The following is a 22,006-nucleotide window of genomic DNA, read 5'->3' as shown; positions in this document are numbered from 1 at the left end:
ATATTAATTATATTTTTTAGTGGAAGCAGATACCACTAGCTAAGCTCGCAGCAGTACGCACACTAAAAAATTCTTCTAGTTTTTTAGTGTTTTACCAGGAGCGCGATTGTTTTGAAATCTATTCTACAAATTTTCAAAGGTTGTTTGGTTCGGAAATAAAATTAGCCATTTCTTAATGATTTTTATGTGCTGAATCCAAATATCACAAGGAAAAGACACTAGGGGCGACATGTATCATCCGGCGTACGGATGATTTTTGGCGGAAAGTGCCGATTTGCATATTTTTTTATTCACAAATGGCCGATTTGCGAATAAAATATTCGCATATCGGCACTTTCTGCCGAGTACGCCGGGGGGTGTGGAGGGGGGGCGCGGACTCAGAGTCCGCGCGATTTATCATTTTTTCCGCACAAAGATACGCCGAAAACCTACTCCACCTTTCAGGTGGCGTAGGTTTTAGGCTGTGCCCACCGACGCGCATGGGATTTATGTAGAGGCAGTCCGCCTCTACATAAATCTCCGTAGCGCCGGAGATGCGGGGACATTTATAAGTCCGGCGTAAAAAACGCCGGACTTAATAAATGTCCCCCTTAGGTCTCTAGGTTTCTATGATATGGAAGAGTTCTCATGTTACTGTTTTGTGAATTGTATAGAATACATTATAATAGCCGACATATTTATTACTTCTGCAATCATAAGGAAGCAGGTTTACTGTTCAGAAACTTTTGAAATATATTCACAGGAAACTTAGTTCTATCTGAAATCCACTACAATTTACAGGCATATCCAAGAATTTTTACTAATTAATTATGTTTATTGAACTCTGGAATGTCGGTCCTTATTCAATGGCTAATCTGTGCATTTACCCATGTTTTTTTTATTCATACATGGGATTGTCTCTGATAACTGTCCAACAGCCATTGAGGCTAGGTTCACACTGCGTTTTTGCAATCCGTTTTTTGCAAAAAAAAAAAAAAAAAAAAATAGATGCATTTGTGTGCATCAGTTTTGATCTGTTTTTCGATTTACTTCTATTGTAAAAAAAACGGATGTTTTTTTAAACGGACACAAAAACTTAGCTGACACTACTTTTGTGTCCGTCAAAAAAAAAAAAAAAAAAAAAAAAAGGATCCGTTTTGTTTTTTTTTTATAATGGAAGTCAATGGAAAAACGGATGCACACAAATGCATCCGTTTTTTTCAACCTTTCTTTGCAAAAAACGGATGGAAAAATGCAGTGTGAACCTAGCCTTGCCCTGATACCTTTTTTCCATATTGGTCATTCTAGATGATGCAATACTGATTTTTTTTCCCAGTATTGTATCACAGGCTGTGAGAAATATAGAAAGTACGTCTATATCTTAAAAACTAGAGCCAATTTCAAAATTTGAACATCATTTTCGATCTCAGCACCCCAAAATTAGTTAACTGGTTTAATGTCGGAACCTTTTTGACCGTTGACCAGTGTAATCAATGAAGGGGGTGGGATGGATCGGCACGTTGGGGGTGGGGCAGTGCTCCTGATGGGATTCATGTGGATTCAACTAACTGCACAGGAACGGCACTGAGGAGGAAGGTAAGATACAGACCTTCCTCCTCATGCCCCGTGCGCATTAGGGGACTATCAGCAGGTTAGATTAGTCTAAGCTGCTGATAGTTCCCCTTTAACTCAATGGAAAAACGTCCCCATATATGCCATTTGTGTATATGCCAGAACAGCGGCTGACTGATGCCTGGGAAATCCCTTTAATTTATAAATGATCCAATGTCATACAATAAAAGTCCAAACAGTCCAGGAAGGTGAATACTTTCAAAAGACTTTGTATAAAAACCATACAGGACAGCGTTCGGCTCGTCATACACATTAGATCCTTGTTATTAGAACCTAACAAAATTTAGCAGGGACTGGCAGACCTTTTAGTGTGTATTTGGGCCTAAACTGTCCCCTGACAGAGTATGAGGGAGAAAAGGATCGGGTTGTTGGATTTTTCTATGTCTGATCCTTTTTCCTTCAACAAAAGTATCGGAGGAGGCTGGCAGTGACATAACTGTGACTGCCTCCTGAAAGCAAATACACGCTTGGCCAAACCAAATCTGCATTTATATCGGGCAGTCTGGAGAGCGAGCTGACGGCATTTAGCTATGTACTGTAGCTATCCTGTAATGCAAACACCAAAAGACACCAATAAACCTTGTGGCATCTGCCTACAGGAAACCATGATGTGTAAATTTACATAGTCGTAGATCCACTGTAATAGGCGGAGCCACCATTACATAGAGAAGCCAGTGCAAGAGCAGATAAATTAATATAAAAGCATGTATTTAAATACAATAAATGAATACTGCAATTCTTGTAAATTATGACAAAAAGTATACATTCTTCATAATACTAGCATGATGATCACCACACAAGTGCAAGTTACTAGGGTGATGGATGCCGTAATAGCCAGTGCATTAGATCACAACGAGAACAGCGCCTACTAAAGGGTTCTACTGGAATAGATGGGGGCGGTAACGTGAAAGAGGAAATGCACGCCAGGCGTTATAATACTTATAGGTTTTAGGCATTGTGACATTAAAAAAATGCAGATTAAGGGAAAATAGCAAAAATAACTTAATATTATAGCATTTTCTTCCAGAAACAACACCATTCTTGTCCTCAGTTTGGGTGTGGATTTGCAGCTCAGTTCCATTGAAGTGAATGGAGCAGAGTTGTAATAAAACACATGCACACACTCTCTGAAGACAGATGTGGCGCTGGTTTTAGAGAATAGCAGCTATGTTGTTTTGGATAACTCCTTTAAGAGGATTCTGTAATAGTCTATACATAGAACTCAGAGATAGGATGGTCTTCTGATATGTGAGTTCAGATTGGTGCAGCCTCCATACAGCCCTTAAGAGAAATCTATGAATAGGACAATAGGATTTTATTTTAAGGGAACCTGTGACAATAGCACGCTCTGAGCATGTTATAGAGGAGGAGCTGAGCAGATTGTCATATAGTGGGAAAAGATTCAGCATAACTACTCACTTATTATTATTCTTTAGGGCATCCTTGGTTCCAGATCACTGTACATATAATAAAATCAAGTAGATTAGAATGAAGTAAACAACAGACCTGTACATAGAGGATGATAGAGGACCCTGCCCATGAGGGCTTAGAACAATCTGCATTTAAACCTCTGCTCATTCTGGGCTTAGGAGTCCAGTGGGTGGGTCTATACAGTGACTGACAGACCTCCCTCTATAGTCACACATACATCTGTCACTGTGTAGCACCACCCACTGGACTTCTTAGCCCAGAAATGTATCAATCTGCTCAGCAAATCCTACTCTATAATACAATGCTGGTATGTTCCTTCAAAGGGGGGGTTTATGGCTGAGACAATCCTTCTCTGCTAGAAAAGGATGACAGGGTGTTCCACTGCCGGGACACCTAGTGATCAGCTATAATTGATACTGGAACATGGCAGCAAATGCTCAATTTATTTGCAGCAACACTACAATACAAATTACTTATGACCTGTTCACTCACCAGAGATGTGTGGCCAAAGGCGATCCTTTAAAAAGACGCAATTAGCTGCAGTGAATTGGCTTGGTATGGGTCATTTTCCCTCCAAAAAACAATCTTACTACACACACCTAGGGAAGGACTGTGCAGTGGCTGTCTTGTGCGGCAATAAGGTTGACAACATCTGACATGGAGAATTTACAATATGGTCAAGGCAATGCATTTCCCTTTAGTTACCTATACAGAGATCAGAAGAAGGGTCTGGGAATAAAGCTGGGAAAGAACTCATCAATGACTATCGGGCATCCTGTACCAACAGTTGTCCATAAAACTGGTTAATAGAGTAAAGTAAGTTCTATCAAAATACTTAGATATTGAAACACCGCCTTTAGGAGGGCAAGCAGGTAGATGGCATCCACAGTGCATAATTCAAGGCAGTTAAGTGCAAAAAGAACAATTATATACAGTATAGTATACATTTTGTTTCCAGCTTATCCTTACGTGAAGGACACACAAGAGAAAGATCACAATATCCCACATTACTGAACAGTATGACATTATATGGAGACGTCTAAGAGTCTGACCATGGAAGATTGGTATACCTGTACTTAATTTCTTGGAGGGACATCATGTAGGTAACACCTATTATTCACATAAACCATAGCTTTATGGATCAAAGAACTAGTGTCAAAAGTCTTTGGAGACATTAGATTTCTGAAAACAACCTAAATATACTAAACCTTTAGTTTATCGTCTCCTCTCATCCTGTCAGTCATAACGTTTTACAGATGGGAAGCTCTTCCTTCTAGGAGAGATTCTGGCTTGTCATATGATCCCCAATCATGTTTCCAGGCTCTTTAAGAGTTGAACATTGATTCAAGGGAACGTTATCCCCTTATCCCCAACAGGTGGCAGCGGAGAGCCAGCCCTTTTCCTTCTAAATTAGACCTAATTTGCATATTTTTCCCATGGAGCATTGCCTGGCTTATATGACTCCATAAACCAGTTTGGCAGTCTACTCGAGGAAATTCACTACAGTACCTCTTTAGTCCGGGAAAATATATTTAAATGTCAATTTTTTTTTTTATTTTTATGTATAGGGGAAAAAAATATTCAACCAAAATATTTTACAGCATTACCTTATTGCTTAGGGGAAAACAAATCTGGGTATATATAGTAAGCATGTTTCCTACTTATCTGGATTTTGCTGAAATAAAATTCATATATTTTTGTATTACAATTTTTTTCTTATGTTGTAGTTACATTTTATCCATTTTTTTCAGTTCTCTTAGGTTTTTACATTCAACCATTAAAAAAGCAAACATAGTCTACTGCCCTCTGTGACCGTATAATGGTGTCTATGTATGTAAAATGCACAGGTATCTATTAGGGCATCATGTACACGAAGGAAAGGACTCTTCCCATACTTGATGTGAGAAAGGGTTAATAATACCCTATTACCTGGGTACAGGTGGGACGGGTATACTGCAATTTCTCTTGTGTATGCTAGGGTTACTAATATACTTCATGTTAAGTAGAGCACAATAGTCAGCACATTTTACCCATTGGGTCGATCCTCTTGCAGGCTGTTGTCATAGCTGTAGTTCAGCAGCCTATGTGCGGTGCTGTAAAGCAATAATACAAAATACTGCATCCATAAGGGCTGACAAGAAGAAACGGCTGCTCCGTAATCCTTTTATTGAACGTTAACTTGTGATCATGTATTACGATCCGCTATGGTTCAGCCTCCCCATGCACCCGGAAACGGTAGATACAGGTATACTCAGGATGGCCCCAATTGCTCTGGATTCTCAGTTCTACCAAATCAAAGGTAGAGATGTTGTTGCCCTTTTAGTGCAAAAGAAAATGAGATACAAAGAAAAGAGACATATGAGAAAATCCCATACTTGTATAATAAGATTCTGTTAACATTCACCATTATCTATATTAAAAGGTATGGGCTAAAATCTTTTTTTTTTCTTTCCTCAAATTAATTGGTTTCAGAAAGTTATATAGATTTGTAATTTACTTCTATTTAAAAAATCTCCAGTCTCCCAGTACTTATCAGCTGCTGTATGTCCTACAGGAAGTATTGTTTTCTTTTCTTTCTGACACACTACTCTCTGCTGCCACCTCTGTCCAGTCGGGAACTGTCCAGAGGAGTTTAAGGCCTCTTCTCAAGTCACTGCTGTTTTATTTACTAGGGTTCAGCAATGCAGTGCCCTTATGTACAGGGTAGCCCAGAAGTCAGTGATCAGCCGACAGCTATTCTTTCCTCCCTATATACATGGTGACCGACCATCAAGAAGGCAGTCACCTTAGCTGAACTCTGAACAGGGTGTAAACCTCAGTGCTCTCCCCATTGAGAAAAAGCAGTGTTGACCACAGAGTTCACTACTGTTCATCATACTTAATCTGTAATATACCCAGCAGAATTGTCAGACCTTCTGTAGTACAGTACAAGCCTCGTCTAATAGGACCTAAATAGAAGACTTATATAAAGGGAGAAAATATAGCAGCTGTCTTGATTCTGCCAAGACAACATAGCAAACTGAACCACAGAAGGGGCAGTATGTAAACTCTTCCCCATAGGAAAGCCATCCTGAAGTAAGGAGGCTGTGCTGACGGCTCATGTTAGGTGTCAAATACAACTCTGGTGGAACAACAGCTCTCCCTATAGCACATGAAGTGTATTCTGCCTCTAACACTTCCTATAGATGACTGGAGGGTCGCTGTAGAGGACTTTTAAGCAGCTGAATGTATTATGTTTTTTACCTTTAAGGAAAAAGTCTGGATTGGACTTCCATTTTGATTGTACGTGAAGTTACCAAGAAGCTTTCCTTCCTTCTGTGTCTCTTCTTCCAGACCCTGTAGGAATTATTAGTTAAATATTGTGTATTCCAACCCTCAACTGATAACATAGAAAATGATGAAAAATAGATGTTGTATAAAATGTGTAGATCTTCGTAGTGCGGACCGACACCATCAGCATGGCACCGTCAGCAATTGTACAAGTAACTTTATTTGTAAACCAACCATGAGCAATTTTATGGTCAGTTACAATGCCATTTAAGTATATTGCTATTGGACACACATCCTGTTTACGCAGAGATATGTGCAGCTGATAGCAATAAATGTTACTGCCAGCACAAAAGATGCGATCAGCTGACGAGTGAGCAGTTTCCGCTCCTCGACTGATCGCAGACACTTTTACATGGGGCAATTATCAGGCAAATTAGTAATTCTAGGAACGCTTGTTGCTGATAATCGGCCCATGTAAAAAAGTCATAAGAGACATAGAAGGAAACAGAGACAAGCCTATTTTTATAGTTACTTACATAAACGGAAAAATCCTTAGGGGCACTCGAAATTGTGGACTTTGGTGACAAGGATCGAGGAATGTGATCCAGTGTGACCGCGGTGGGTTTAATACGACTAGAAAGACGGATAACTGCATAGCCATGAGAACCTCTGAATGCCCAGCAGTTGCCAGGGTTTGAATCCGGCTGAAGAAAAAAATAAAATATAAATAAATGAATAAATACCGTATACTTTATACGTGAAATTCTATCGAAAGCATTTAGGCCCACATTTACTAAAACGGGTGTATCTCAAGCTACCGATTGGAGATGTGGGTTACACCAAAGGGCCTTAGACTTTTAGTGAAGTGATAAATTCATAAAATTGTACCTGAAGTATTACACGAGGTGACTGGGACTGGTACCAAAGAGGGACTCCAAACAGGCTGATCAGAGCGGTCTTTGTTTCATATGTCTCTGAACATCTTGTATTTAAGACACTGGCACCTATACACAGAAATACCATTACAAATATGAGAAAATGAAGAAAGATAGCACTATAATCCTGGGTAAACTGGACTAAGAGGCACCAACCTGATGACTCCAGGGCATAATCCACAAGCCCAATCCGGTCCTCGCTGTATCTCTGCAGGGCACGGTTAACAATCTCATACACCTCCTGGAAAGAGGCAGATACTCAAATTTAAGGGGCAAGGTGGTTCATACAGTTGTTTCTTTTTGTCAGCATAGCAGCTGGAGGAATACATACCTCCCGAGACACTCCAGATAACCCGCTCGCCTGCAGTTCTCGGTCTATGTTTATATGAGCCTGAGATGCCCATTGAGTTCTGTCTGCAGCGATTCCGAAAAGGATCTTCCTCTCTAACTCCACCAAATAGTTTTCTAGTTCATCACGGTGCAGGAAAACCTCAGAAAGAGATGCTGAGTGATCGTTCTGTTTTTCTGTGTTACTCTGAAGCCAAGTTGGGAAAAGTGATTCCACCTAATAAAACAGACATATAATGCAGATATCAGATAGGTATATGGGTGGGGGCTACGGAAGTTGGCCCACCACAGCTAGGGAAGGATGGCACAACACTTTCTCAACAACCCTTTAAGTGTAATGTCAGGTGTACACTGTCTACCATGAAGGCTGAAATTAGAAAGAAAACAATAAAGACACTCACCTCATCCACCACTCCTCTTATCTGACCAGGGACAGTCTTCATTTGCAGGGAAAGCTCAGACTGAGTTTTTCTCACACTCTCCAATTCTTGCTGGAGACTCAGGAGCTTTGATTCCAGATTTACGACATCTTGGGAAAAGGCTTCTCTCATGTTCTGTGGAGAACTACAAAGACAGAAGACAACTGAATGCCAGCTTTATGCTAGATTCTATTCCATACGAGATATAAATACATGGTTTAAGTTAGAACTGATCTGCAATACAACATGTACCCTGCAATGTTGCACTGTTTTTAGAGAATACAGCAGTGTTTTTCCAATTCTGTACAATTTCTTTCAGTGGATAGACCAACTAGTTTTTCAATGTATCTAAAACTTACCTTTTTACTTCTGTCCTAAGCTGCAAAATCTGGCCTTCTATATCCTTAGGACAAAAAAAAAAATGGTTATAAATCCATTAAAAAACACACATATTAATTCACAGACCTGTAGGATTACAATACATTTGATTGTTTCCATAATAGTTGGTCAATTTTAAAAACAATAAAAGCAATATTATAAAAATAACGCACAACACCTTTATCAATACAAACATGACAGGTTTATGATATAGATACTATAGAACACTATTCTCTTTTTTTGTACACATTTTAAACTAAAAGGATTATTTGATGGTTTAAAACTTAAGATACCCCTTCTCTGTTTACAGAGAACTGGTCATCACTTTTATTCTGCCTGAACCAGAAGTCAGTGGGGTGATCCCCTGCAGCTTTTCCTCTCTACTAGGGATGCACGATGCACCGAAATATCGATACGACTATCGATATTTCAGGCAAAAAAACGATTCAATACCAGGATTTCCTGGTATCGATACTTCATGTTACGCTGCATAATAGTGCAGTGCATAAAGTACAGTGCAGAAAACACGGCCGGCGGCTATCTGAGCGCCGGCCGTGTTCTCTGTATGCCTCTCCCTGCCCCCTGTGGTCACCTCCGCTGTGCGGCTCTCCCTCAGCTCCCAGCGGCGCCATTTTCAAATAGCCGGCACTTGTGTAGATGCGGCTGTCACACTGACAGCGGCATCTAACCACTCCGTATGCAGCAGGGGTGGCTACTGTGTGTAGCAGACCCCCGCTGCCGGTGTCTCTCTGATAATAGAGTCCGGCTCGGCCAGACTCTGTTATCAGGGAAATGATTTATGCAGCGGAGCCGGAGCTGCACAGAGGTCTGGGCGGCTGGGGAGAGAAGACTGAGAGCGGGAGGTCCCGGAGAGGAGGACAGAGGAGGTGGGTGGATGTGCAGCACATGTGAGGATAGAGCCGGCTGGCAGGTGGGGGAGGGGACGGGGCTGTGAGGAGCAGACATCAGTGATGTGGGGGGTGACAAGGAGGGGGTCGGCCTTGCTCTGGCTATAGTCTGTGTGCGATCCTGTGTAACCTCCTCTTCCTCAGCAATTTTGGTGATTGGTGCAGATAGCAGCTGTGTGGGCAGTCAAGGTATCTGATGTAGCAGAGCTGTCTTAGTGTTATCTGATGAAGCAGAGCTGTCTTAGTGTTATCTGATGCAGCAGAGCTGTCTTAGTGTTATCTGATGCAGCAGAGCTGTCTTAGTGATAGCTGATGTAGCAGAGCTGTCTTAGTGATGGCTGATGTAGCAGAGCTGTCTTAGTGATGGCTGATGTAGCAGAGCTGTCTTAGTGATGGCTGATGTAGCAGAGCTGTCTTAGTGACGGCTGATGTAGCAGAGCTGTCTTCGTGATAGCTGATGCAGCAGAGCTGCCTTAGACAGATATCACTAACTTTATTTTTAACACAATAAAATAAAAATAGTCTTTACTAAGTATCGAACTGGTATTGAGTATCGAAATAAAAAAGTTAGTATCGGTATCGAACTCAAAATTCTGGTATCGTGACATCACTACTCTCTACATCATGCTTGACTGATGGACCTTTTACCTGTTTTGGTATATGGAAAGATCGATCAATCAAGGCCATTGGGACAGGCAAAAGCTACCAGGGTCTGATTCAATGACTTGTGGATCTTGCATGTGATGACAGATTCCCATTCATTTTATGGATTGGGATCCAACTCTTTAGCACAATAAAGGAGCGACAGTTCCCCTGCGATTGACAAGTGCCCCTCATTGTTGAGCTAGTCTGTATGAGCAGCCGTGCTTGGTAACGTAACTTGTTGCCTTTGCTCAAGTGGCAAAACCAGGTATGCCCACTGGTACAGACAAGCTGATGGCTGCAGTGCCTCATTGTAAGATCTGACAGGGGTTCTGAGACTCAGACCCAACCAATCAAACACTGATAACTTGGGTAGGCCAACAATGTTAAAGGGGTCATCCAGCGCTACACAAAAATGGCCACTTTCTTCCAGAGACAGCCCCTCTCTGGTCTCCAGTTTGGGTGGGGTTTTGTAACTCATCTCCATTGAAGTGAATGGAGCTTAATTGCAAACCGCACATGACCTTGAGACAAGAGTCATGCTGTGTCTGGAAGAAAGTGGCCATGTTTTTGTAGCACTGGATGACCCCTTTAAACTCCCAAGAATCCCCCACCAATTGACAGAATAGGGACATATGATATTGTAACCATTTCTCACTCCAATAACCCAAAAAAATAGAGACGCAGAAAATAAAAAAGAAAAATGATATAAGAGTAAAATTCCAGTAACCCACATTGCAGCCGCTGTCAGGGATGCCAATGACTATTTGGTTACATTCTATTTTAGCCGGATTTCCAAGTTAAAAAGAGATTTTGCTACATAAGGCAATTATTCTGCGATAGCGTGTTCCTTACCTTGGACATGTGATTTATTTTCTGATGGATGTCCTGAAGACTATGCTCTTGTTCTTCTTTTACTGTTGTTAGTTCAATCTATGATACAGACCATAAAAAAAAAGATCTGTTCAGATCCAAACATTCTGCAGTTTTTGTGTAAGGCTGGGTTCACACTATGTATATTTCAGTCAGTATTGTGGTCCTCATATTGCAACCAAAACCAGGAGTGGATTGAATACACAGAAAGGATCTGTTCACACAATGGTGAAATTGAGTGGATGGCCGCCATTTAATGGGAAATATTGCTGTTATTTTAAAACAACGGCTGTTATATTGAAATAATGGCCGTTATTTACTGTTATATGGCGGCCACCCACTCAATTTCAACATTGTGTGAACAGATCCTTTCTGTGTATTCAATCCACTCCTGGTTTTGGTTGCAATATGAGGACCACAATACTGACTGAAATATACGTAGTGTGAACCCAGCCTAAATGTGGGAAAACCCCCTATTATCTGCCTTACCTTTGTCCTGGCTGCCCCTTCTTGCAAGATGACCTCCCTCAAGGCAGCGTCTTTAGATGTAGATAGGTCTTCGAAGACCTCGACCACCTCAGCTCGACTGAGGCCGCTGACGGCTTGTGGCCTCGTTTCTTCACGCTTCAGCATCTTCTGCTCATTTTCTAGACCCTGAAACCTCTTTTCTAGAGATTCCATGCGAGACACTAATTCATTCTTCACAACAAAAAAGCACATTAAACATTCTTAGCAAAAATTGCATTTTTTTGTATATAAAACAGCAAAGATTCCATTTAACACAAAGGGCTGATCACAAAGAAACCCCCTGTCTATGTGCAGTATTGATACCTTAGAGGGGGCCCCTTAAGTGAGGGAAGTCATTTACATAAAGAAGCAGAAATCAATGGGGCAGATTTACTATTGCAGTCAAGTCAAATGTCTACTTTAATCTGCCCCCAAAACTCACTTACATGCCCTATACTGCATTTATTATGCAATTGAAAGACTTTTTTGACACATCTGCGCCTTGCTCAACAAAGGGGTCATGTAGGATTAGAAAAAGTATGTCTACTACTCCAGTACAGCACCACCCCTGTCTTCAGGTTGTGTGAGGTATTACAATTCAGCTCCATTCACTTTCATGGAACTGAGCTGCAAAACCTACACCCAAACTTAGGACAGGGGATGTGCTGTTTCTGAAAGAAAGGGCCATGTTGATAAGCCCTTTAAGTGCAACTGCCCGCTCCAAAATTAGGTAAACTAATAGGTGAGCTAAAAGTAGGTTAAAGATTCCCCACATTTCTAAAATAGGAAGAGCCACAATGCTAACAGTTTTGGTAGATCTGCTCCAATGCATTGTACTGGAGGTTAATGAATACATGTTGGGGTACACTTCTGCAGCACAAACCATTCTATGATATGATCCATAGACTGTCACTGAGATGCACAATGTGTGTAGAGAAAAAGGTGACTGCATGTCGATGATTTGACATATGTCGATGACCTATCCAAAGGACAATAGTAACATACTCCCCCTTTAAAGTGATAAGTCCTATCAGCAGGTTTGTGTGTACAAACCTGCTCATAGTTCCCGGTAGCCGCTGAAATCCTCTTACGGTCTTCTCACGCTCTCAAGTAGAGTAGCGTCAGTGGGCGGCAGGCAGGTTAAACAATGCTATGGAGGGCCGAGGAATGCCATTTCCGAATTTGCATATTTTTAAAACATTGATTCTCATGAAAACGGAAGCACTTGAAAGCGTGATGGTAATAGTAAGAGAAGTTTAGCGCTACCGGGAGATATCAGCAGGTTCATACATGCAAACCTGCTGGTAGTTCCCCTTTAATTTTTCTGCATATAAAAACTAAAAATTAAAATGACTATTAAAGCAGCATGAAAGCTGAAGACTTTTACCATACTTTAAAATATTACCACTGTACTGTTATGTCACTAACCTGGAATAGCAGAGGCAGCTCTTGTGACCCCGTTTCCACTTTCCTCGGAATATAAATTTTAGTGGGCTTTTCCGTACCAGAAAAAAATGCCTTTGGGACAAACAATAAGCCTTGAAGTCCAAATGGATAGTAATACCACAGTCCTGATAAAAAAAAAAAAAAAAAAAAAAATATGAACTTAAGAACATGCAATGGAAAGAAAGCATCAAAGTCATACGGCTGAATATTATAAAGTAGTATTTACAGGGCATTTCCCCAAATTACACAATTGTCACCGACCCTCAGGATAGCTAATATTGGTCTAATATCATTTAATTGTATATAATTTTGCAAGCAATGCTTACAATTACATTTACTATTTGACCCATTCTTGAAGTGTGTTTTATTTTACTGTCCCTTTAAAAAAATATACATGGTACTTACCTGCTGCTATCAGTGCCAAGAATAGTAGGAGTAACAAAACCTGCATCACTTTCTTCAGAACACTGTAATGCCTATTAAAAAAGGGTTTCTATCAATGACATTTGCTTCTTACCTTCCAATAAAATTCATACATTAAGAAAACAATACATCTCAGCAATAAAAGACTGCAAATGTGAGTTTACATCTGCATTATGAGTTCCATTGTGACAGGTTGAAATGGTATCCGAAAGACCCTAATGGCATACAATGGTGATCTTTCAGCATCTGTCTCCAGCTGCTTTATTGGTTTTTATGTCATCAAAAAATGATAAAAACTGCAAATAAAAATCAGTGTGAATAGCCCTACCTTACACGTTAGGTGATGGAAAAATGCAAAAAAAAAGCATTGCACCAGCAAAATTGCTTTCTTTTTAAGTTTGGCCCACTGCATCCCATTCTTGCTTCCCCCTGCCCTGTATCTGGAGATGAGAACAGATGCGTCAGAGCAAACCTGAAAAGGGGGGGGGGAATGGGACAACCCCTTTAATACTAAATCACACTATAAGAATTTTGGTGAATATATATATGTTTTACAGAACTAAAAGTCCTTAGTATGACAATTAAATTTTGTAGTTATTTATTGTGTTTTTATTTTCCCCACTGACTTTAATAAGAAAATCAAAATATGCAATATATAATAAATGTATATATATATATATATATATATATATATATATATATATATACATATATATATAAAATATATTATATATATGGATTTGTGGGTATTGCTGCAAACACCCTTCTCTAAAGCCAGCTGAAATCTACAACAGATCTGCACTAAAATCTATACAACTTAGTGTAATGTGCTTCGGCTACATGTGGCTGTATCCTTTGTGATTCCTCTTGCACAATATTTTGTAGGGTGCACCACAAGACCACAATACAAGTAATAGTTCCAGCTATACTAGAGGGAAGTGGTACTAAATAATTTTTACCGGCATCATCTATAACACATCATGTAGTGATACAAAATGACAAAAAAACTAAATGAAATATGCACAAAATTTCCCGACTAATTTAATAGACAATAAGATAATCTAAATAGGTCTTAGTGTAACAATCTGAAATGGTTTGTTTGAATTGACATGGCAATAGAAAGTCTCTTCTTAAACATATTTCTTGCGGCTTTGATCCCCACCAGTTATTGTTACTTACTGTTGAGCACTTTCAAAATCAATAAAAATTATCCCCCAACTTTAAGTAATTTTTTCCCCCTAACCTGGTTAAGATAAAGACATCCAGCAGGGAGGCGGAGGTTGTAAGACGATACCATGTAGTACCAATCCACCAGTACAATAGTCCAAATGCGCGGCCTACAAAATTGAAGAGTGAAAGCGCTAAAGTATAAAAGTCGTACAGGATCTGAGTAGTTTGTCATAAAACAAGAAGAAAAAAAAAACACCAAGATGCAAAGTGGATGAGATAAATGCTGGACATATAAATATCACAATAAAAATAGCCTTTACTAATGCAAATAATACTAAAAACATACAAAAATTACATAATAATGGAGGATGATAGCAATACAGAACACTTGTGAAGTTAGAGGACAAGTATACAGATATAACAATTGTATACAGCACAAGATGGGTCAGCCAGCTCCAAAAGTATATATAAGACACTTCAATGCAAACATACAATGCAGGTTTCGCATAGCTTTCTCAAGGGTGCCTTGTCATAAAACTTTTATAATGCACCAATGTCTTTTCAGCACCCTGGCCACGCCTCTATGACACTTTAGAGCGACAATAAAAGGGTTTGTTTTAAGTGACTGAAGTCTCATAACTACAATAAAGGTTTAGATAATCTCACTGCTTAGGATGGGTGCACACTATGTTTTTGCAATAAATGGATGGAAAGACTGATGTATTTGTGTGCATCCGTTTTTCCATTGACTTCCATTATAAAAAAAAAAAAAAAAAAGGATCAATACGCATCCCTTTTTTTAATGTTTTTGTGTACGTTAAAAAAACGGATGCATTTTGACCCTTTTGTTTATACTGGAAGTCAATGGAAAAACAGATCAAAATGGATGTACACAATTGCATCAGTTTTTTGCAGAAACGTAGTGTGAATCCAGCCTTTAACAGCTATGTGGCCGTGTAAGCAGTTTGGGACGTCTTCTATTTCCCCTTAAATTTAGTAGAATTTTAATAATTTAATGGTAGATATTATAATATATTATGCGGTTCAGGGAAGAAACAGAGTGCTGCACCTCACACCTATGGCTGATACTAGTGCCGCTTGGCTAAATAAAAAACACATCAGAATTTTGTGTATGAATTGATCAAGCCATACTGCCCCATGTACCTCGTGCCGGTATCTGATACACATGGGTCCCTACACTAAGTCCACACCGTGCCAGTCAGTGGCCACCAACCCCGCAGGCGTGCACAGCCAGGGAACGGGGGCCATGGGACGGCCCTGCGACCCCCATGCCACAGGACCAGACCCAAAAACACCACACCAGAACCCGGCCAGCACCGCCGGCGGAGGAGGTCGCCCCCAAGCAGCACAAGTCTGGATAAGGTATTGCGCTCACCATAGCTGCAGCAAACAGAATGGGAAAAAACAGGAGGGATTAAAACCATGTGCACTCAGGTGTCTCCTGCTAATTGCGGTCATGTGGGTCTCACCAGGAGGAGTGCAATACACGGAGAAAAGAGAGAAACAAAATGCGGTTCAGGGAAGAAACAGAGTGCTGCACCTCACACCTATGGCTGATACTAGTGCCGCTTGGCTAAATAAAAAACACATCAGAATTTTGTGTATGAATTGATCAAGCCATACTGCCCCATGTACCTCGTGCCGGTATCTGATACACATGGGTCCCTACACTAAGTCCACACCGTGCCAGTCAGTGGCCACCAACCCCGCAGGCGTGCACAGCCAGGGAACGGGGGCCATGGGACGGCCCTGCGACCCCCATGCCACAGGACCAGACCCAAAAACACCACACCAGAACCCGGCCAGCACCGCCGGCGGAGGAGGTCGCCCCCAAGCAGCACAAGTCTGGATAAGGCCCCTGTTCCCTGGCTGTGCACGCCTGCGGGGTTGGTGGCCACTGACTGGCACGGTGTGGACTTAGTGTAGGGACCCATGTGTATCAGATACCGGCACGAGGTACATGGGGCAGTATGGCTTGATCAATTCATACACAAAATTCTGATGTGTTTTATATTTAGCCAAGCGGCACTAGTATCAGCCATAGGTGTGAGGTGCAGCACTCTGTTTCTTCCCTGAACCGCATTTTGTTTCTCTCTTTTCTCCGTGTTTTGCACTCCTCCTGGTGAGACCCACATGACCGCAATTAGCAGGAGACACCTGAGTGCACATGGTTTTAATCCCTCCTGTTTTTTCCCATTCTGTTTGCTGCAGCTATGGTGAGCGCAATACCTTATCCAGACTTGTGCTGCTTGGGGGCGACCTTCTCCGCCGGCGGTGCTGGCCGGGTTCTGGTGTGGTGTTTTTGGGTCTGGTCCTGTGGCATGGGGGTCGCAGGGCCGTCCCATGGCCCCTGTTCCCTGGCTGTGCACGCCTGCGGGGTTGGTGGCCACTGACTGGCACGGTGTGGACTTAGTGTAGGGACCCATGTGTATCAGATACCGGCACGAGGTACATGGGGCAGTATGGCTTGATCAATTCATACACAAAATTCTGATGTGTTTTATATTTAGCCAAGCGGCACTAGTATCAGCCATAGGTGTGAGGTGCAGCACTCTGTTTCTTCCCTGAACCGCATTTATAATATATTATGTACTAAACTGTATTTATATCTGCAGTAATAAGCTATATAAACATATCTACAGTAATAAGCTAAACAAGATATCCGGCCAGTGTGCCGCAATTATTCTAAAATATCTTTACCTGGATAGGAAAACAACTGCTGGAGCCATTTCCTCCACTGAGATAAGTGACTATGATCCTTCTGGGAGTAGGAATGACCTAGGAGAAGAAAGGAATTTGCTTGTCAGACCTGACCTAAGTGCACTGCAACAACCTACCTAGGTTTTAGTACCTGCAGTTTTTACTCTCACCACTGGGGCTAAAACTAAGCTGAGAATTCTTGCTGTGTCTGTGGTGATGAGAGGAGGCTGCTGTAAAGAGACAATAGCAGCTCCCTGTGGAATGACCTCCTTAAAGGTCACAGAACGCACTCAGTAATGTTCCACATTTATCTCAAAGGGACATACTCAGTCTATTGCAGTCTGTCCATGGGGCTTACAGTAAAGCATATCACTAAATGCTGTTAAAAGCAGCTCAGGCAAAATGGCATCCCCCAAAAAGTGTACAAAAAGTGAAATAAAAAAAATTAGTCAGAAAATAGAAACAGATTAGAATAAAAGAACATTTTTATTTATCTAATTCTAATCAGTTAAAGAAAATTTTGATGGCACATTCCCTTTAAATAAGCACTCTGGAGATATTTTTTGCCTCTGCACAGATCACAGTGCATGCCCAGAAAACTAACCCATAGACTTTAGATTACTGTGATTTTGTCTATGGAGCCTGCTTTAAAAAGTAGCCTAGGAAAGATGTCTGCACTCCCTTAAAGGGGTTATCTGGAAGGAGGAAAAACAATCTTCCTCATTCCTAATTTTCCTCCTCCACTTCCGCTTTCCTGACGCCTTGGAAGTATAACTAGCACTAGCGCTGCTGAATCTGTTGGTGCTATACAAATAATATTAATTATTATTATTCTTATTATGATTGGGATGTTTGCTACATTGCAGTTATCATATGTGGGTAAAAAACGCTCATGTGCTCTGCTGAATGGCCACAAGATGTTGCCAATAATGCGGCAATATCACACAACCAATTGTTATTTGTGATAATCATGAGACAAGAGCAGGGAGCCAAATATGGAGTGATAGAAGTAAGGATATATATTGCTTTTGCTTACTCCTTTAGGCTACGTTCACACAAGATACGGACAACGGCCATTCTTCAATGCAACCTATTTCACAACTGAAAACAGAGGCCGTTTTTTTCATTAAAATGTACATTGTGCGAACATAGCCTTAAAATGGAAATGTTTCAGTATTTTTCTCAAGTCAGTAAAAAAAAAAATTTAGGTGATAAAGTCACTTTAAAACCGCATGACTGCACTGCAAAACAGCAGCAATGCACAGTATAAAACTTATGCACTTTTTGCAATGCATTTTCCCCCTATGACCTTCAAACCAAAAACAACAAATAAAAACTGCTCCGTGTGCACCCAACCTAAATAGTCAGGAAAACAAGATGCTGGTGGATCAATTGGAAACAACTAAGAGACTGAAACCATCTCGCCTCTGTTCTCAAAGATAGAAGCATCAGCAGCTGATGACACAGCAGGGATCCTGAGGTCGGGCAGATGGCTGGTGTCCATTAAACACCTAGCTGTCTATGACCGGATGGCAAAAAAAAGTGGTAACAAAGTCTACCTAACCTACACATGCTGTATAAGGAGAATAGTATTCATAGCAGTTCTCTATAGTAATGCTGCTATCCTCCTACAAGCAGAGTTTCTTCTCTATGCTGTAAAAGAAAGGAAGCAATGCATTATGCTGTATGTACTAAGAAGTCATCAGATATTGTTCCTAAAACGTTATCTCCAAAAGGGTCCGTCACCGCTACTGACCCATCTCTTGCATCCCCATATCCCACATTGTTCTGAAACCTTTACTTTGAGCCTCAGTTATTCCTCCTGGAAGTGTATGCATACAGTGACAGCTGTGTGTTACTAAACCAAAAATTCGCTAAAAAAAACAAAAAAACAAAACAAAAAAAAAAACACCAGAAAACAAGTAAGCTTCTCTTATAGGATTGTGGGGAAAACAAAGGATCTTACTGGTGTAGTCCTCCTCTGAGGAGTATCCAGAAGATGAGGTAGATTTGTCGTATGTCGTCTGTATTTCGGAGAAACCGTTCTTGTTGTTGCTGTTATGGGAGGTTTCCATTCCCAGCCTTTTACGTACCAAATCGCTTTCTCCTGTAAGACAGAGTCGTCATATGTTGGTGACAGTAAACCTATGGATAAACCCACAGACATTGCAGACTCTTGTCCTTGCATCGTTGTATTATTAGTGGCGGCAGTGTAAGGTACAGTGGTACCTTGGTTTAAGAGCGTTTTGGTTTATGAGCTCACAGTTTCCAAAATTGTGACTTAGTATAAGAGCATTGCTTTGGCTTAAGAGCTCCCTGTACTGGGTGGGAGGGGAGTGGGGGAGGGGCATGGTCTGCATAGCGGGGTCTACAGCACTGTACTCCGACCATGGAAGTCTCCCTCACCTTCCAAATCATAGAAGATCCACTTCAGGCTGGGGCTTACATCAGGGGACAGGACTGTGGAGGCAATCTCTTCATAGCTGTAACCCCTCTCTCCCCGGACAGAGAGTGCTACATGTATGTGCCCACATCTGCCCTGCTCATTCCTTCATGCTCCCTGCAGTCTCTGTCCGCCCCTGTGTTTCCCATCCTCTCCATTACTGTACAGTAACCTATAATATCACATATTTTGCTGTTTCTGAATGTTTGTTTTATTAGTTTTACATGCTATTCAGAATAATAAATGATTATTTTTGGGGTGTGGAACCAATTTTCTGCATTTCTATGATTTCTTATGGGAAAATTTGGATTTGTATTACAAGCGCCCCGGAACGAATTATGCTTGTAATCCAAGGCACCACTGTACTAAATATCACTTGAATATGACAACACTGGAAGGACAAGCAGACATAAGTGCCAAAACCCCTCCAAATAGCTGATCCATGTGGGACCCCCAGCAATCTCAGGACAGGCCATCAGTTTTATAAGGCTGGATGACGAATGTCAGGAAAGGAAAGAAAGTAGAGCTTACCGAGGCCGAGCACTGCAGAAAACCCACCTGCTCTTCATGCATCAACCAGGCTTTCTATAACACTTATTTAGAAAATAAAAATGTTTTTCACTGCTGGAAGTCACACGTCTATGGCAGTCGGTAAACTTGTTACAATCTACCATCCTGACACTGAAGTGACGACAATGACACCGACACATAGAGGAAACAAAATAAATAGGAGTAGAAAGAGTGATCTCCGCTAGAAGAAGTGATGGACAAGAGTTTTACTGCAAGGTTGGAAAACGAGTGTGAGGCCACGATGGCGCAGAAAGTCCAGGCATTTGTTTATGGAAATATACAGGTTCTAGTGAAGAGCTGTGAAACCTCAATGTCTGAGGCAGAAGAAGCAAAGTGAATGTGAAGAAGGGAATGAAGACGTATAGACAATGTAGAACAAATTGTGTCACACATCTTGCTGTGTATTTTGCCCATTGCATAAAAAATTTCTTTTTTTACTCCACATGTACTGTATTACATATTACTGTAGAATTCAGGTGTGGATTCCACAATTAAAATTCTGCAGCAAATACATCACGTGTGAACCCAGCATTACAGACAAAAACCAAGGTGCAGGGCTTGTAAGGGTGATACTAATCTGTAGGGCACTGTCTAAGCTGCACAGCGCTCTACAGAGCAGGGCTGTGTAGTCGGAGTCGTGGAGTCGGAACTAGTTTTGGCTGGAGTCGGAGTCAGTACATTTTTTCCCAACTCCCGGATCAGCCAAAACTAGTTACGACTCCACGACTCTTAGAACAATTTAAAATTGACTTTTGATATGAATTTTATAAGTTTTGCTAATCAATATATATTATAAGCAACATTCTAATAGGACACTGGCCCTATTACATAAGGGGGGGGGGGGTCGAGAAAAAGTTGTCGGTCACTATTTGGCAGTTTGTTTCTGAGCTGGAAGAGTCCATTGTGTGGGGGGAGATCTGTGCTGGTCTCTTCCTGGATGCTGGATGACTGTATATGAGCAGCAGTGTAATATGAAGATATACTGTGTAATATAGAGGAGGAGGAGAAGACATAAGTAGTGCAGTAGTAACCTCTGTCCTCAATGTGGTGTTTTTCTTCAGTGTTCTATGTCTGCAGCTGTGTGTGTATGTGTGTATGTATGCTATGGCTGCAGCAGGCTGTGTGTGTGTATGCTATGGCTGCAGCAGGGTGTGTGTGTGTGTGTGTATGTGTGTATGTAAGCTATGGCTGCAGTAGGCTGTGTGTGTGTGTGTGTGTATGCTATGGCTGCAGCAGGCTGTGTGTGTATGCTATGGCTGCAGCAGGGTGTGTGTGTATGTGTGTGTATGTAAGCTATGGCTGCAGCAGGCTGTGTGTGTGTGTGTGTATGCTATGGCTGCAGCAGGCTGTGTGTGTATGTGCTATGTCTGCAGCTGTGTGTGTGTGTATGTATGCTATGGCTGCAGCCGGCTGTTTGTGTGTATGTGCCATGGCTGCAGCAGGCTGTGTGTGTGTGTGTGTGTGTGTGTGTGTGTGTGTGTGTGTGTGTGTGTGTGTGTGTGTGTCTGTGCGTGGGAGAAGCTGCTGAGCCAGTGTGATAAATAACTCCCCTGGTTTATGACTGGCCATTTATGAAGGAGCAGGAGTCGGGAGTTTGAGTCGGTCCTGATAAAATTCAGGAGTTGGAGCTGCAGCTTACCAACTCAACAACCCTCCCATGTTCCCCCCCCCCCCCATTCCCTGTGTACTGTAAACTCTTATTAGAACATAGCCGAGCAGAGGATGGTGCAGTGATTGCTATCAGGAGATGGGACCCTGCTCTGTATCAATAGCGTTGGGCAGCTTAGACAGCCCTGCAGTTCAAGACATGAACGTTGGTGGCAGCAGAGCGGGCCTGTGTCGTCCTTTTCTGCTGCCACCCAACAGAAGTGGATATATATATTAAAAAAAAAAGTATACATTTGTTTTACA

General features: G+C 41.4%; 1 protein-coding gene across 1 annotated transcript in view; it reads right to left on the bottom strand.

Moving 5' to 3' along the window:
* Window positions 1-4,134: 4,134 nt before the first annotated feature.
* SUN2 (Sad1 and UNC84 domain containing 2) overlaps window positions 4,135-22,006 on the bottom strand; it is a 32,226-nt gene continuing 14,354 nt past the window's right edge. Inside the window, exons 5-19 of the mRNA XM_069967272.1 lie at window positions 19,049-19,189; window positions 17,083-17,160; window positions 14,435-14,528; window positions 13,174-13,244; window positions 12,751-12,893; window positions 11,305-11,514; window positions 10,798-10,875; window positions 8,374-8,417; window positions 7,997-8,159; window positions 7,579-7,812; window positions 7,404-7,488; window positions 7,201-7,316; window positions 6,849-7,016; window positions 6,286-6,378; window positions 4,135-5,358 (exon numbers count right to left, since the gene is read on the bottom strand). Coding sequence (XP_069823373.1) covers window positions 5,245-5,358; window positions 6,286-6,378; window positions 6,849-7,016; window positions 7,201-7,316; window positions 7,404-7,488; window positions 7,579-7,812; window positions 7,997-8,159; window positions 8,374-8,417; window positions 10,798-10,875; window positions 11,305-11,514; window positions 12,751-12,893; window positions 13,174-13,244; window positions 14,435-14,528; window positions 17,083-17,160; window positions 19,049-19,189 — 1,832 coding nt within the window. The 3' untranslated portion in view covers window positions 4,135-5,244. The remainder of the gene's footprint in view (window positions 5,359-6,285; window positions 6,379-6,848; window positions 7,017-7,200; window positions 7,317-7,403; window positions 7,489-7,578; window positions 7,813-7,996; window positions 8,160-8,373; window positions 8,418-10,797; window positions 10,876-11,304; window positions 11,515-12,750; window positions 12,894-13,173; window positions 13,245-14,434; window positions 14,529-17,082; window positions 17,161-19,048; window positions 19,190-22,006) is intronic.

This window comes from Dendropsophus ebraccatus, chromosome 4 (assembly GCF_027789765.1).
Source record: "Dendropsophus ebraccatus isolate aDenEbr1 chromosome 4, aDenEbr1.pat, whole genome shotgun sequence".
Classification (NCBI taxonomy): Eukaryota; Metazoa; Chordata; class Amphibia; order Anura; family Hylidae; genus Dendropsophus; species Dendropsophus ebraccatus.
This window is presented reverse-complemented; position numbering and strand designations above follow the sequence as displayed.